This window comes from Epinephelus lanceolatus, chromosome 2 (genome assembly GCF_041903045.1).
Source record: "Epinephelus lanceolatus isolate andai-2023 chromosome 2, ASM4190304v1, whole genome shotgun sequence".
Taxonomy (NCBI): Eukaryota; Metazoa; Chordata; class Actinopteri; order Perciformes; family Serranidae; genus Epinephelus; species Epinephelus lanceolatus.
In genome coordinates this window covers 46,950,314-46,967,802 of record NC_135735.1, presented here as the reverse complement: position 1 = coordinate 46,967,802, position 17,489 = coordinate 46,950,314, and the positions used below count along the sequence as shown (strand labels likewise).

At 40.0% G+C, this 17,489-nt stretch overlaps 1 protein-coding gene across 1 annotated transcript in view; it reads right to left on the bottom strand.

Moving 5' to 3' along the window:
- The window catches only part of LOC117258238 (para-nitrobenzyl esterase), a 39,236-nt gene that overhangs the window by 10,957 nt on the left and 10,790 nt on the right, over positions 1-17,489 (bottom strand). Inside the window, exons 2-5 of the mRNA XM_033628923.2 lie at positions 16,215-16,485; positions 12,165-12,585; positions 6,555-6,662; positions 3,401-3,597 (exon numbers count right to left, since the gene is read on the bottom strand). Coding sequence (XP_033484814.1) covers positions 3,401-3,597; positions 6,555-6,662; positions 12,165-12,585; positions 16,215-16,478 — 990 coding nt within the window. The 5' untranslated portion in view covers positions 16,479-16,485. The remainder of the gene's footprint in view (positions 1-3,400; positions 3,598-6,554; positions 6,663-12,164; positions 12,586-16,214; positions 16,486-17,489) is intronic.

Genomic DNA, 17,489 nt, shown 5'->3' with positions numbered 1-17,489 from the left:
GCTTTAGGGATGCATCGTCAACATACAACGTAACAAACAAAAAAACAGTAAAAAACAAAACAAAAAAAAAAAAAACGAGTTGTCCCACATGTCTTAAACAACACTAGTGTTACAGTATAAACATAGTAGGGGGAAAAAAAAAAAAATTTCACAACAAATCCGACTGACGATTTAAATCAATTTTTTTCCCCCTGCTTAAAATCAATGTTCAGAAAAATATTTGCGGCCTGGTAGCACATACCTGGGGTCCAAAACTTTCAGCATGTGAATAGACCCTGACTTTTCCTAGGTATATATGGGCACCATATCTTTTGCAATATACATCGTGACTGCATCCGTGATCACTTTCCACCGGGCCCCTTTCTTATCATACGGCAGTGTTTCCCCTACCATTACATTGGGGGGGCGGCATGTCCTTTCTGTCTCTACACGGTGCACGTTTACAATCCTCCTCTGCTCTCTGTGTTGCACACTGCGGAGTAGGACTGCTTGATTATGGAAAAAAATCATAATCACGATTATTTCTGGTCAAAATTGAAATCACGACTATGTAGCATTTCTCATGCTGTTTGGGGTTAGCCACAGGCTACATTAACAAATAATACTATTAGATAAATAATGAAAATGGAGTATGAGAAAAATAAAAAGCTTTACACTTTTCCTTTTTCTATAAGTTGATAAAAAGCGACAAAGTCTTTTCATTTTTTACCTTTACCACCAATAAGTTGATAAAATAAATGAAAACCAGCATGCTAATGATAATATTAGCGTCGGTATTGGCTGATATTGGTTTTAAAATGAAATATTGGAATCAGCCAACATGTCTTTTCTTATTTTGCACAATGAATGAATATTACATACACTGAATAGCATTCTATTTCATGTTTCCATCTGTTGGTGGGCTGTCACAATAAGAGTATGCATGCATAATATGATGTTAATTCCCCTACAGAAGAGACTTGATGATCACTAAAATTAGGTGGGGAAAAAAATGGCTATATCGATATCGGTATAGGTCATCAGTCAAATGAGTTGTTACATATTGGCATATCGGATACCGGATATCAGCGAAAAATCTACTTTCATGCATCCCTTAGTAAAACTTCATTTATTTCACATACCTTTCTCTTGTTCATTTTATCTTTTAACGCCTCAGTTTTTCTATTTTTCTTTTCAGTTAGCCATATGACTGCAGCTTTTTATTGCACTGATCTATAAATGTTCATCAGAATGAAGTTAATGATCTGAAGATAGAAACATCATGTCTGTGAACCCTTAATTAGCCCCTTGGTTCCTAATGAAGATGTGAATCTTTAAAAACAACTCACAAATATAATAGCTTTTTAAAGGTTCCGTAAATCACTGAAACAGCTGCTCATCGTAGTTTTTATCAAACAACAGGAGAAAATAGTGCATATATTGGGGACTATTCTCAGCGGCAAATTAAATCCACGTTTGGGGCACTAGTGATTATTTGTGGCGGCAGGACCGTGTATATGGGTTTGAGTTCAAATAAATACCAGTGTGTGTGTTCATGGTAGTGAAGGCATATGTCACCCAGTGTGACAGTATGGCTCACTGATGTGTTTTTTCATAGTTTATGGACAACTATGGAGCTCTATGGCACAGAGGAAGAAAATATAACAGACTTTGATAAACACAATACCTGTTAGTAGATACATTAATTGTGACACTGTAGGTTTACTGTACTGCCTTTAAATCAAGAATTAAAGATCAAGAACGCTAAATTATTACATAAATTTCACTTATTTTAGGGACAAATAAAGAAAAAGAGGCCAGTATATCAAACAAATCTTGCAAAAAACAAACGAACAAACAAAAGCCTCACAGTTGTATGCCTACACAAACCCTTCAAGTTGCACTTACAGTTTATATCCATGTCTGTGAAAACATGTGTATGCTTCAAACACATCTTCTTGGCTGTACAGAGGAGCTATACAATCAGCACAGTTTCAAGGGGGACACCCAAATTAGAGTCACCAGTTTAGTATCTGACCAAATACTGTATCTCCCCTTCTGTTCCTGAGATATGACGTTGAATAAAAGCCAGAAATGTGTTTTTGCAGAACATTATGATGTCAAATTAAAGCTGACCTTTGACCTTTTGGGAATGTCATCACTTCATCATTTTATCCTACTGGACATTTGTGTGAAATTTTGTCATTATAAGCATACTGTATGAATCCCCCAGTTATGGCCAGAAACAATGAGGTCACAGTGACCTTTGACGCCAAAATCTAATCAGTTCATTCTTGAGTCCAGGTGGACGTTTTTGCCAATTTTGAGAAAATACACTGAAGGTGTTCTTGAGAAACCACAACCATGAGAATGTGATGAATGAGCTCACAGTGACCTTGACCTTTGACCACTAGGTTCTAATAATTTCATCTTTGTCTCAAAGTGGATGTTTGTGCCAAATTTGGAGAAATTCCTTGAGATAATGTGTTCACGAAAATGAGACAGATGAGGTTGCAGTCACCTTGACCTTTGACCTATGACCACCAAAAATGATAAGATTGTTGTTAAGTCCAAATGAACATTTGTGTCATATTTGAAAAAAAATTCCAGCAAGGTGTTTTTAAGATATCCCATTCACAATAATGGGACCGCTGGACAGACAGCCACGGCTATTACCAGCACAGAGGCATAAAAAAACATTCAAATAAAAAGAAGAGGAAGCAAAAAAATTAAACATGCTGTTCAAGGTCTGAGAATCAACCTGAGTGGCAGCTAGAAAAGTTTAATGTGACATTTTAAAAACCTAATAACAGTAATAACAGTATGATGACTGCTGTGCTTATTAAAGTGCAGTAGTCATTCTTTTTAGTGACTGGGCTCGTATGTTATTTCATTTCATAAAATACATTATTCATAATTCATCCCGAGGTTATGGTGGGACATGCAGAATGGGAGCTCATTTTTTTAAATGACTTTAGTTTTGCTTCTCTGCAGAGCATCTTTTATTGAATAAATCTTAATGGGGTTTCAGAGTGAAGGTGTAGAATACATTTGTTAAGTTATAGCTGCAGATTCTACCTTCTGAAGTTTAACAGTAAAAAAGTTAAAAATTAAAAACTTTCCATTAAGTTTAGTGTCCAATTTCTTCATTAACTCTCACGGTAAAATTAGAAACTTTCATTCAGGTGCTCTAATACCTGGATGTGACTTTATAATCCATCAAAATGTCTCATTATATTGAAATGATGAGCTATGAATCAGACATTTTATGAAATCCTCAAATATTAAAGGGAATATTAAAACGAGAATAAGTACTGTGCTGTATTTTTTCTGCTATTAGAATTTTAATGACTTTAATTACACCAAAACTGCTACGTTGAGAGCAGCTGTGGAGAAAGTGGAGATGTGGTCTGTCTCCTACCTGTAGGACCTGTTTGACAGGGAGACGTCTGAGGCAGGTTAGGTCTTTGCAGCCCGTCTTCTGTAGGAAAACTAAGTTGTCAGACTCAGCCTGTTCAAGTGTCGCATTGTAGATGTACGAGCCGCTCATGTCCACCGCCATATGGAAGAGACCCTTTGCCAGCGGAGACATCATCATGGTCCAAACTGATGTCCCACCTTCCACAGTTCAAAGAATAAGAGCAGGTGAAATATTTCAGCACCAGATCAGGAGTGTTGGTTTAACTCAACGGTCTGGTTCTAACTTTGGATTTTTTGAAATGGGGTTGTTTGAGGTATTCAGTGTAGAGAGTAGATAGCAGTCGACACACCCCAGTTTGAAGAAGTGGGCACGAGTACTGGAACAGAAGCTAAAAAATGTACTAATGTGGATAGGGGCAGCAGTAAAATGTATTTTAGCCACCTAAAAAAAATCAATATCAGTTTGAGTGTACTATGTATTTAGAATGTTTTCACCTCTATACCTTGATGTCAGACAGCCCTTTCCTTTGACGCTGTATTTTCTTAACCGCAGAACTTCCATCTTAATACTACACACAAGCGCAATTACACTGCAGAGAAGCTGTTTGGGTCAGACTTTCACTAGTTTATAAAGGCAACAACAAATACAAGATTAAAATTACCGCCTCAAAGTTATATGCCTCCATGAACCCATCAAGTTGCAAAAACAGGGATACTTTACACATATCCTACCCACACAGTACAGAAGATATATAATATAATCTATATATAATCAGCGCAGTTTCAAGGTGGACGCCCAAGATTAGAGTCACCATTTCAGTTTTGTAAGGTAACAGTGATCTTGACCTTTGACCTTCAACCACCAAATTTTAATCAGCTGATTGTTGAGTCCACATGGACATTTGTGCTAAATTTGAGGAAATTCCCTCAAGTTGTTTTTAAGATACTGGGTTCATCAGAATGGGACAGACAGAAGGATGTACATACGGTCAGATGGATGGACAGAGGGACACCCCAAAAACATAATGCCTCCTACAGCTATCGCTGACATGGAGGTATAAAATAATAATGAGTGACTATGACAGCAACAACAAAAATACTGTTCACTGTGGAGACAAAAGGATCCTTTAATGAACCACAGTTTACAGAAAAAGAACTTTTGTGGAGGGAGAGTGAACAAGCTGAAACAGAGAGAGACTGATCTTGTGTGGAAGCTGGAGGCCCAGAAAGGTCACAAGCTAGCTGGTACTGCTGCCAAGAGTGGGACTTTCAGAATTTCAATTTTGCATTGGTGCCATGCTTTGGTGCTTCTTCTATTATTGGGTCGGGAAAGACAAGTAACACTATAAGACATCATATCTGTGTTGTTTCACATTTGACATAAAAATGCTTCCACCAAATACGGGACTAATGTGGGGCTTATTTCTTTGTTGGTCAATTAAGCTAGCATTTGCACTTTGTTTAGCTACTGTTACCCAGCAAACCGTTAGTAAGAGTTAGTTAGTTAGTTAGTAAGAAGTAATGCTTGCGAAGGTGTAAAACAAACAGACAGAGAGCTATGGTGCTGGTGAGTGACAGTTTCAAGCTTAATCGTTGGATTAAGTGACCATGGATGTGGTCATGATTTCTGTGTGTGCTAGCAGCTAGTTAATAATACATACTAATGTAAGATGACCAACGTCAGTACGAATGTAACTCACTACAGCAAACTGCAAGGCATTACAGCATATGGTCAAGGCTGATGGATATTTACCAGAATCTTGATGCCAGCCAAATACTTATCAGAGCCATTAATAAATTGTTCTGGTTATAATCATCAGACAGGTCAGGATGGTTTGGTCATGTATCATGATATATTGTTAGCTATTCTGGACCAAACAGGGTCTTTAGACAGAGCCGTGATCTGTTTGGAGACCAATAACACAGAAAACAAATTTAGTTAAAAAACATCAATCAACGTCAGACACTCTTTGTTTTCTTATGACCCTTCCTTCTTTTACAGATTCCTAGGTTATGCATAGGCGGTATAAATGTCTTAACTTCCGTGGTGGTACTCCAGCCTGCTACTCCCAAGTGATCACTGAGATTCAATGATCAACAATCCAATGTCATTGAAGCAAAGTGAAAACATCAATCCATATCATCATCTTTAGGTTACGCCATCTATTTTTAAAATTCTATGTCACTGTTGAACAGCAGACGTTGTTTCACTTCAATATATAACGACATGGAAGTTATAAGCAAGCTAAATGTAATGTTAAATGATGTGAACCGCTTTTGTCTAGTCTACAACAAACGCCACAAAATTATCTGTGACTGTGACCATAAACACAAATATACAGCAGGCAGTTGTCCTCAGTTTATAAGAAATTCAGAGGGGCACTATAATCAACGAAAACGTAAAGTTCCACACAGCTGCTTTAAAAAACATGCATGCGACTGAAATTCAAATTCCTTCAGGGTTTTAACCCAGATAGACCTCAAGTTTTATGAAAAAGATGATGGTTTGGGTTAATATGAAAACAGTTCCAGAAAGGACTTTCCGGCAGAGAGCCCTGTGGGTTAACTGATCCCAGGTGCTGTTTTATATGTGTGTTAGTGGATTGAGGTTAAACTAAACTTACTCCACTTATCTTCAATGGCCAAAAACAGTAAAGAAAGATTGTGCTAAATAGGCAGATGATATCGTCTCATGTCAATCACAGGCCCCTGAATCTCACTGAAACAAAATGGTATCCTGGCAGACTTTGTAATATTGGCAAATATTGTATTGTTGTCCAAAGAATCAATATAATATTGTATTGTGATGAAACTGGTGATTTTCACCACTAATGCCGACTGCTATCTACTGTAGGTATTACACTAACTATGTATAAGTACCTCATATAACACTTAAAATATCCAAACTATCTCTTTAACTTTACTGCCTGTAATCACAACACCTGAAGGAAACATGCTCTACCAATTTCAGAGTGTAGGTAAAGCGTTTGAAAATGAGAAATTGTCCCTTTGATTACAGCAAACCTTTGCTAAGAATTAATCACTGCTGGTGCTGTTGGAAAATATCAAAACTTTTCTAGCAGGTTTGACAAACCGTATTTATCACAGCAGGACCTACTGACACATTCCATGTGCTTTTTTCATTGTTTTCATACCTGAGCTTTGTCCAATTATAGTGACTTTCCCAGGATCTCCTCCAAACACGTGGATGTTCCTCTGGACCCACTTCAGAGCTGCAATCTGGTCCATGAAGCCATAGTTCCCTGTGGAGGAGTAAAGTGGGGGGGTCGTTTAGCGACGAAAACCTGCTTTGATGTGGCCTTGTTTCCAGTGTCCCACTTTCTCCGTCAGAAACAAAACCATCTCACTGTAGCCGCTCTGGCAGCTTGAACTAAATTTAACTCTTTTCAAGCTGAGGGAGCGAGGAAATGGGTCGTGGAATCAGGAGTATTCACAACTAGAAATGTGAGTGTGAGCGAGAAGCAGCTCCCGAAAGATGAAAAAGGACTCGTGTGCCCTGCCATCACGCCATCATGTCATGCAAGGCTCACTCATTTAATGGGTCATATCACATCAGGGTCACAGCGGGCGTATTTGGATTATGTAACAGTTACACAGCTTGGGTTGCAACATGCTAATTTGTGTCCCACAGTGTGCAAAGATGTAAACATTACCATTGAAGAGAGAACCTCAGAAATTAGCTCCATTTATCCAACTCACATTAATATTCATTAAGTATGGACATCTTAAAGGAAAGGTAAAGACTTTTCAGCATTCAATCAGACTGGAACAAAATGTAAACACCATAAATATTTGAATAGTTTGGTTAAGTGGTAAAAAGCTAATAAGACACTGGCCACTATATCAATTAAGCTATAACGTATTTGACACAACAAACTGTAATGATCTAATATACAGTGGCATGCAAAAGTTTGGGCCCCCTGATCAAAATTTCTTTAAGTGTAAACAGTTAAATAAGATGAACTGAGCTTTTCAACATTTTGAGCAAGAATAATGTATTATTTTTGTTTTCTACAATTTTAGAGTGTCAAAAGAAACACCATGCAAAAGTTTAGGCACCCCAAGACATTTGAGCTCTCAGATAACCTTTACCAGGGTCTCAGATCATAATTAGCTTGTTAGGGCTCTGGCTTGTTCACAATCATCATCATTAGGAAAGGCCAGGGGATGCAAATTTCATAGCTTTATAAATTTCCTGAGACCTTGTCCCAACAATCAGCAGCCACTGGCTCCTCTAAACAGCTGCCTAGTACTCTGGAAACTAAAATTGATGCCCACAAAGCAGGAGAAGGCTATAAGAAGATGGCAAAGTGTTTTCAGGTAGCTGTCTCCTCAGTTCGTAATGTAATTAAGAAATGGCAGTTAACAGGAACTGTGGAGGTCAAGTTGAGGTCTGGAAAACCAGGAGAGCTGCTCGAAGGATTGTTAGAAAGGCAAAACAAAACCCACTTGACTGCAAAAGACCTGCAGGAAGATTTCAAAGACTCCAGAGGGGTGGTGCACTGTTTTACTTTGATGAGAAGAAGAGAAGATGGCTTCTACAACAGGACAATGAAGCAAGCTGAACATTTTGCCATTGGCCCCCATCACCCCCGACCTAAACATCATTAAAAATCTGTTGATAGACCTCAAATGAGCAGTGCATGCAAGACAGCCCGAGAATCTCACAACTACCAGACTTTTGCAGGAAGAATGGGTGAAAATTCACGAAACAAGAACTAAAAGACTGGCTGGATACAAAAAGTGTTCAGAAGCTGTGATACTTGCCAAAAGGGGTGCTACTAAGTACTGACCATGCAGGGTGCCCAAACTTTTGCTTCAGGACCTTTTCCTTTTTTTGTTATTTTGAAACTGTAAAAGATTGAAATAAAAAAGTAATAAAAATAAAAAATATTGAAGAAATGTGTCATCTTTAACTTCATCCAAACTTTTGCATGCCACTGTCAGCTATTACAACCTTCCTGGAGCCGCACAACAACTACAATTTCACTTCTTGATTTAAGGACTGTCTAAAGGACTGTTACTGCACACGATTAATAGTGAAAACACTCCCATTTGACCTCTGGTGGCACAGAACAATGAGTCCTGAAAATGAGTCTCAAGCTGTGGTTAAATTCCACACAGGCAAGCAGGTGACTGTTCAATGGTGTTCATTATGTCTTTAGTTTCTGATAATGACTTTAGTTGTTCTTTTATCTCAGACATGTTAGGATGTTACATGCCTTGACATGTTTCAGCAGAAACTTGTCACGTGTCACTTGGTGGTGATTGTGAGGCGTCTTTATCAGCTGTTCAAATCAGCCGATATTAGGGAGGCGTGACCGTCCTGTCAGTTTTTGACAGGACGGTCACGCCACCTGCTGTCCGTCCGCCGCCTCTCCAGGATGCTGCTCCAGGTGTGGGAGAGCATGTATGCCCCCTCTTCCCTGTTCATTGTCCCTGGGCCCCGCTTCCTTATTTCAATGGCCTCCCTGATCCAGCGCCAGTATTTGTTGTCCTCAGTGCCTAGGACTCTGGCCTTGTACCAGTCCATAAGATGATTTTCCCTTTTGCAGTGATCTGTTATGGCTGATTTGTAGGTTTCTTGTTGTGCCTTTTCTTTTATTGATCTTGTTTGTCTTATTTTCGTATCCTTCTCGCATTCCTTTTTATGTTCTTTTTTAGGTGTGCTGAAGCTCCTCCCTGTCTCCCCGATGTATGTTTTATTGCATGATTGGCATGGTATCTCGTATATGGTGTTGCATTTATTGTTTTGTTCAATCTTGTCTTTTGGGTGTACCAGAATTTGCTGTAGTTTTGTGTGTGGTTTGACCGGTGTGTTTATGTTGTGTTTCATCATTGTTCTTTGGATGCGTTCGGTGACAGCTCAGTCTGATGGTGGGCTCTTTTGATGTGTGTAGGTGGGCAGGTAGGTAGATAGGTGGAGCATTTTCCACTGTACAGTTTTTCTTCCACTGCAAAACCCCATCATTTGACAGTTATAGATTTAAAAGGGGTCACAAATTCTAAATTAATACCCCCCTTGATCTTGTTAAATTATTGTTGCATTAACAAGGTATTGCAGCAAAGAGAGGGGTATGATTGGGAGCATGTCAGTTTGACTGACAGGTGTCCCAGGCAATCACATCAGCTGCTGACGCTTGTTGAGGTTTGTTCATACTACTTCAGTCTAATTCCACAGTTTTATTTAGATCAGGGGTTGGCAACCTTTTTGATATGAAGTGCAACTTTTCAAACTGTCTTGTTAATCAGTGTGCCATATCAAAATGCTCAATTGAGGACCTTTTGTTGTTTGACGCATTGGTTTTAATAAGCAGCAGAGTCACGACTATCAGTTTCTTGCTTTTGCCGCTGAATGTGGTATGTCATTTACATCCACATTCTCATCATTTGCAATGCTAAAGTTGCAAACTTTCCATGAGTGTGTTTGTGTCCCTTTGCAAAATTCCCAGAGTCCCCTCTGTAAAGTCAGAGGTTTTTGCGGGTCTGTGAATGCAGTGTGCAACTCTTCACGATTTCTTTTCTTTCTTGACAGTGGTTTGAGCATGGTTACAGCATTGAAGGCAAGGGCCCATTCATTCCTATGAAAGTTGCTCAGTGGCACACAAAGCCAAAAAAGCTTGAGTTCCACTGTATAAAGTTACCCGCATAATCAGCTCTGCTTCCACATCATTGAGGCCATAGAGCAAGTGCAGTAGAGATTTTGCCAGCCAAGCCAGCTACTTCTGGTTTAGTGCTCCCCTAACTCTGTGATTTAAGGATTTAATCTTGTAGCTCTTCTGGACTTTCCAAATGTTATTGTACCAAATGAATCAAATCCTGACAGTGAAACGAATCATTTTGTGGGGGTTGTGACACTCAAAAAAACGTATCCACTAATTGACAGATGTCTCTTTCACAGTTTAAAGGGATAGTGCACCCAAAAATTAAAATTCAGCCATTATCTACTCACCCCTATGCCGAGGGAGGCCCTGGTGAAGTTTTAGAGTCCTCACATCCCTTGCGGAGATCAGCAGGCGGAGCGGATAGCACACCTAATGGCATACGGCGCCCCAGACTAACGTCCAAGAACACAAAATTGAATCCACAAAGTATCTCCAACATGCTCATCCATAGTGATCCAAGTGTTCTGCAGCCGCGACATAAAAAGTTGTTTGGAAAAACGTCATATCAACTCTGTTAGCTCTGACTGCTTCTCTGTGCTCCGCATTCACGTGTGCACGCCTGCGCGAGACCAGCGAAAGCATGAGCTTTGCTCAATGCTCACCCGTGTTTACATCACGTGACACGTGCACCGCAGGGAGAGACAACGGTAGCCACAGTCGCTAAAAGATAATTTGCACTACGGTCTTTTAGCAAAGTACAGCCCAACATGTCTGAAGACTTTGAAATTGAGGAAGAACAGCATTTCTTTGTTGAGCCGTATTTGTTTGAGCCCGAGTATACGGACGGAACTCAGGCTACTGGACGAAGCAGCCGCCGCAGCTCATGAGCCTCAGCCAGCCGCAGAATACCGGAGTCGAGCACTGGAAACCTGGTGGTGTAGTTGTTTCAAATGCAAAGCAATGCCAACAGATGAGGAAAGTCTTTGCTGCTCAGACTGGGAATTGGCGATGTCTGCACTTGAGAATCTGGACATCAGTACTAACGAGACTGCTGCTCTTCAGAGACCGTGCATCACCGATCACCCTGAGTGCGCACACGTGAGCGCGAAGCACAGAGAAGCAGTCAGAGCTACAGGCTACAGTGAGGCTAAAAACAGAGTTCATATGACGTTTTTCGAAACAACTTTTTATGTCGCGGCTGCAGCACACTTGGATCACTACGGATGAGCAGTATGGAGATACAATTCAATTCAATAAGATTCAATTTTGTGTTCTTGGACGTTAGTCTGGGGCGCCGTCTGCCATTAGGTGTGCTGGCCGCTCACCCCGCCGATCTCCGCAAGGGATGTGAGGACTGTAAAACTTCACCAGGGCCTCCCTCGGCATATGGGTGAGTAGATAATGGCTGAATTTTCATTTTTGGGTGCACTATCCCTTTAAGTATGTGTAAAAAAAAAAAAAAAGTGTTTCGGGCCCTGTGGCATCATGTAATGGACTTGGGAGATGTAATTCCACCGTTTGGCCACTGCAGAAATTGGCTTCAAAGGGCAGCACACTTCCTGGGGGGGCTGAGTCTGAGTTGAGGGGCGGATAATTGATCAGTCAATCTGATCAGAGCTGATCAGATCAGATCAATGGATAAGAAGACCAGCTGTTTGAAAGTGAAATCAAACTTTTAGACCCAGCACAAGGACCAGTTAAGTTCCCCTTTACTGAGCCTGGCAGTCTGCTGCTCTGTCTATGCCCAGAGTACACACACAATGAATAACCGAGCAGTAGGCTTTACATATATATATATATATATATATATCAAGTTATTCTGACAGGCTTCACAAATGATAATGAATGTGTGAAAGTTCTGTCTGTAAACATTTAAAAAAAACTTTCTTGCATAGTCTACATATTGCTGGTGTGCCATTAGTTAAGCTACGGCGTGCAAATGGTGGCACACATGCCCAGGGTTGCTAACCCCTGATTTAGATTATGTGGCTCCAGTATTACTGACAATGATTTCAGCAAAGCAGTTAAATCAAACTCATAACCTCAGATTCGTCTTCTGAAATACATATACTGTATGTATATGTACTTATATAGACTTATACTGTATGTATTGGCCCACAGTGTGTATTACAGACTGACCTGAAGTGTTTTTTGGAGAACCTTCTCTCAGTATCTCCAGTGCCATGAAGCCGAAGGCGTTGAGTCTGTAGTTGAAGCTGATGTATACCATTCCTGTGTCAGCGGCGAGCTTCTCTGTGGGTGAGTAGCCCTGCTCTCCTCCACTGAGCATGTGCAAGTATCCTCCATGGATCCAGACCATGACGGGCAGCTTGGCTTCGGGCTGCAGCGTTGGTGTCCACACGTTGATGAAGAGGCAGTCCTCCTGGCCCATCACCTTCCCTGTGCTTGTCATCAGCCGCACCTGAGGGCACATGTTGCCGAAGCGACCTGCGTTGGTTACCCCACCATTGCACACTGGTTCAGCCGGAGGGGCCCAACGCAGATTACCAACAGGTGGAGCAGCATAGCGTATGCCCTTAAAGGAGTAGGCTCCATTTTTCTGAGGAAAAAAAAGAAAAAAAGAAAAATTAAAACAATAAAATTCAGAACTGACTTTAAATAAACCAGTCAGATAGGGCTGCAACTAATGATTATTTTCATTGTCGACTAATCTGTCGATTATTGTTTCAATTAGACGACTAATCATTTTATAGAAAAATGTGTTAAAATGTTGAAAAATGTCGGTCTGTCTCTACCAAACCCAAAAATTATGTCATCTAATGTCTTGTTTCATACTCACGCCAAAGGGTTTTTAATTGACCGTCATGGGAGAGTGTGTAAAGCTGCCAATATTTGAACGTAGGAAGCTGCAATAAGAGTATTTGGAGGTACTTTTATAGTTCTTTTCAAGGAAAAATGACTCAAACTGATTAGTCGACTACTAAAATAGTCACTGCTTATTTTAATAGTTGATTAGTCATCGATTAGTCGACTAATCGTTGCAGCCCTACAGTCAGAGCAGAAATACAAAACCAGATGTTCCCAATGGAGGGGCCAGTGCCCCTATAATATTATGCCTGAAGCCCCCTCTGGCCCCGCTAATTATGGTGAATATTTTTGTACATTTATCACCTCACATTTATCCCCACACAGGGGGAAATTGTAATTATTAATGGGCAGTGATAAATGTAACATATGTTAACACTGAATGAGTGTTCGCATGTTTGTTATTTGTGTATCCTTAAGGCCCAGACACACCAAACCAACAAATAAAACTAGCGGTGACAAAGGCTGACTGTTGTCACCTCTGCAGGCCCAGTCAGAGCCTTCTCCATCTGTTCTCAACGTTTACTGACATTTACATTTAAAAACCTCGACCAAGCTAGCCAGCTAGAAGTCAGCATTAGGAGAGACTTACAAAATTGACATCAGAGCCTAAATTTAGCAGAGTTGACAGAGAGGCGACTGGAGATGTCCACACCTACATCATTTCCCAAGGCCTATTCAACACTGCTGAATTGGCTGAATAAAAAGCAGACAAGGTGTGACCAGGGCAAAAAACATGGGACACCAAAGCCTAGGGCGGCAGATGCTCACCAACAGCGCAACATTGACCAAAGGCTGACTTTCAGCTTAGTGTGTCAGGGCCTTTAGTCTTCTGAAAAACCAACCTATGGTTGGGGTGGTGGTATTTTACAGTTGACCAGAACCACCACTGGATGAAACAGTGTGAATGAGGCTTCACTACAATAAGTAAACACACATATCCTATTTACTCTATATATGCTTCCTTTAGGTAACATCATTAGAAATCACTCTATAAACTTCCATTGTTATGCGGATGATACACAGTTGTATTTATCGATGAAGCCAGAAGAAAGTAATCAATTAAATAAACTCCATAACTGCCTTAAAGACATAAAAAATTGGATGAGCACCAATTTCCTGATGTTAAATTCAGACAAAACTGAAGTTATTGTTCTTGGCCCCAAACAACTCAGAGACTCTTTATCTGATGACATAGTTTCTCTAGATGGCATTGCTCTGGCCTCTAGCACTACCGTAAGAAACCTCGGAGTAATATTTGATCAAGATTTGTCTTTTAATTCTCATTTAAAGCAAACCTCACGGACTGCATTTTTTCATCTGCGTAATATTGCGAAAATTAGGCCTATCCTGACCCGAAAAGATGCAGAAAAATTGGTCCACGCTTTTGTTACCTCAAGGCTGGATTACTGTAACTCTCTATTATCAGGTAGCTCTAGTAAGTCCTTAAAAACTCTCCAGCTAATTCAGAATGCAGCAGCACGTGTACTAACAGGAACTAAGAAACGAGATCATATTTCTCCTGTTTTAGCTTCTCTGCACTGGCTCCCTGTAAAATCCAGAATTGAATTTAAAATCCTACTGTTAACTTATAAAGCTCTAAATGGTCAAGCTCCGTCATATCTTAGAGAGCTCATAGTGCCATATTATCCCACCAGAACACTGCGCTCTGAGAACGCAGGGTTACTCGTGGTCCCTAAAGTCTCCAAAAGCAGATCAGGAGCCAGAGCCTTCAGCTATCAGGCTCCTCTCCTGTGGAATCATCTTCCTGTTACGGTCCGGGAGGCAGACACCGTCTCCACATTTAAGACTAGACTTAAGACTTTCCTCTTTGATAAAGCTTATAGTTAGGGCTGGCTCAGGCTTGCCCTGTACCAGCCCCTAGTTAGGCTGACTTAGGCCTAGTCTGCCGGAGGACCCCCTATAATACACCGGGCTCCCTCTCTCTCTCTCTCTCTCTCTCTCTCTCTCTCTCTCTCTCTCTCTCTCTCTCACTCTCATCCTATTACTGCATCTTGCTAACTCGGCCATTCTGGATGTCACTAACTCGGCTTCTTCTCCGGAGCCTTTGTGCTCCACTGTCTCTCAGAATAACTCATACCGCAGCGGTGCCTGGACAGTGTGACGTGTGTGGTTGTGCTGCTGCCGTGGTCCTGCCAGATGCCTCCTGCTGCTGCTGCCATCATTAGTCATTAGTCATACTTCTACTGTTATTATACACATATGACTATTGTCACACAAGTATACTGTCTGATACTAATACATACTTTCAACATATTGTACCACAGTAGCCAGAACTATAACTATAATATTATTACTTTCATTAATGTTGTTGTAAGCTACTGTCATTACCTGCATCTCTCTCTCTCTCTCTCTCTCTCTCTCTCTCTGTCTCATTGTGTCATATGGATTACTGTTAATTTATTATGCTGATCTGTTCTGTACGACATCTATTGCACGTCTGTCCGTCCTGGAAGAGGGATCCCTCCTCAGTTGCTCTTCCTGAGGTTTCTACCGTTTTTTTTTTTTCCCCGTTAAAGGGGTTTTTTGGGGAGTTTTTCCTTATCCGCTGTGAGGGTCTTAAGGACAGAGGGATGTCGTATGCTGTAAAGCCCTGTGAGGCAAATTGTGATTTGTGATATTGGGCTTTATAAATAAAATTGAATAAAATTGAAAATTGAATATGCTAATTCTGTTTTAACCTGCTGTACATAAAGATAACAATTCATCACCTCAGTGTGACATCTTCAAATGTCTCATTTTGTCAAATCAACAGTCCAAAACTCATTTTACAAAGATATAAAGCAGGGAAAATCATAACATTTAAGAACCATATAATGTTTGATATTTGTATTTGTCCTGTTAATTAATCATTCAAGTCCTTGTGTAGAGATTTGGAAGAGAGGGGTGTATCAACTCCTCAACAGTCCAACTTACTTACACTTGTGAACATTAGAATTATTAAATAAGACTGTTCATTTAAAAGATTCTTTGTATTTTGGATCAACTACTACTGCAAAATGATTAAATCTAAAATCTGTGTGATGGCTCGTGCTGGCTCTGTGCTGTCTGTTGGTGTTTATATCAACTGTGTACTTGTAATAAATATGGTGTATAAATTGTTATCATTACTGAGACGAAGGATGGTTACATCTATAAAAATAACAACATGTAAAAGTGATGCAGGAATCTGCTTTAAACTAATAATAGCAGAGATTTAGAGATTTCATGCTGAATGCACATTCCCTCCTCATGTTGACTGTAATATTATTTTGTATACCTTGTATGATTATGTCTATTTTAAGGACACATGTCCATCTGATGGACTGTATAAAGAAACACTGAGTCCATGTCTAAACTCACGTGTCTTCCTCTGTACTCTCCACAGTCCGTCGACACCTGGGCAATACCCGGTGGCAGCGTCTGGGCGACGTATCCCAGGTATGTGGCGAGAGAGAGCAGAGCGACCACACCAAGGCAGATGAGGAAGATACAGCGTCTGGAGAGCACCAGGAGGGGGCTGATGTAGTGTCTGTGACGGACATACTGCACCTCCTCCTCGTCCTCCTCCTGCACCAGGTAGCGGTACTCAGTCCTCTCTGGGACCTCAAATGCATCCTCATTCATCTTCACTCTAAGACAGAAAACAAAGAAAACCGAAGTCCAGTTCACCTGAGATCACATCAGTATATTAAAAAGATTTTATTTTCTGCATAACAGATGAACATTAAATGATAAATATAGTGCTCTTGAGGTAAACGTGCATTTAATTAGGGATGTCACGATTACTTGATTTCACTATTAACCGCGATTTTAAACACCACGGTTAATTATTCATAAAGATTCCTCAACACCGTCACTCTCCAAAGATTATGCCGGGATGCGGAACCACATACAGTAGGCAGATCAGCGCAACTCTCACGGAACGAAAACAAAGTTAAACAAGTGGTACAGGTGAATAGGCGTCTCCAAGTGATGAAGTATGGATTATTTATGTTTCAAAGGGCATCTATAAATCAAAAGCTAGCTAGATTTTTTTTCCTGTTTAAAAATTCTCTTCTCAGGTCCAAAAGAAATGTTCAGAAACATTTTTGTAATATAGTTTACAGAAAGTCTGTAAAGAAATACATGTAGCATTTGAAACCTTTTTTCCCAAAAGGGAAATAATGCTGTGGATGTTTAAAAGAGGTGATTTTTGTTTAATTCCAATGGGATTATTGTCATTAAATCTTGTACTTCTTGGTTACTTTTCTTTGTTGCTATATTATTTTTGTTATGTTGGCATGGAAATAAATGAAACTTAAAGATCTATAAGGAGTGTTCATGTGATTTTACACATTTATAGTGTGAAATTAATTAATGTATAATAATTGTGATAATCGTAAAACCGTGATTATTTCTCTGACAATAATCGTACCAAGAAAATCTATAATCATGACATCCCTACATTTAATATCTATGTATATAAAACCTTGTGCTGCTGCAGTATTTGAATTAATTTAACAGCATATAGCACCTTTCAATGGACCCAAGAACTCTTTACATATATGAAAGCAGGACAAATAACGCAAACAAAAAAAATGGTAGCAGTGTTTGTTGGGGATAACAGGATTAGGCCTAACAACGCCACAGTTAGTT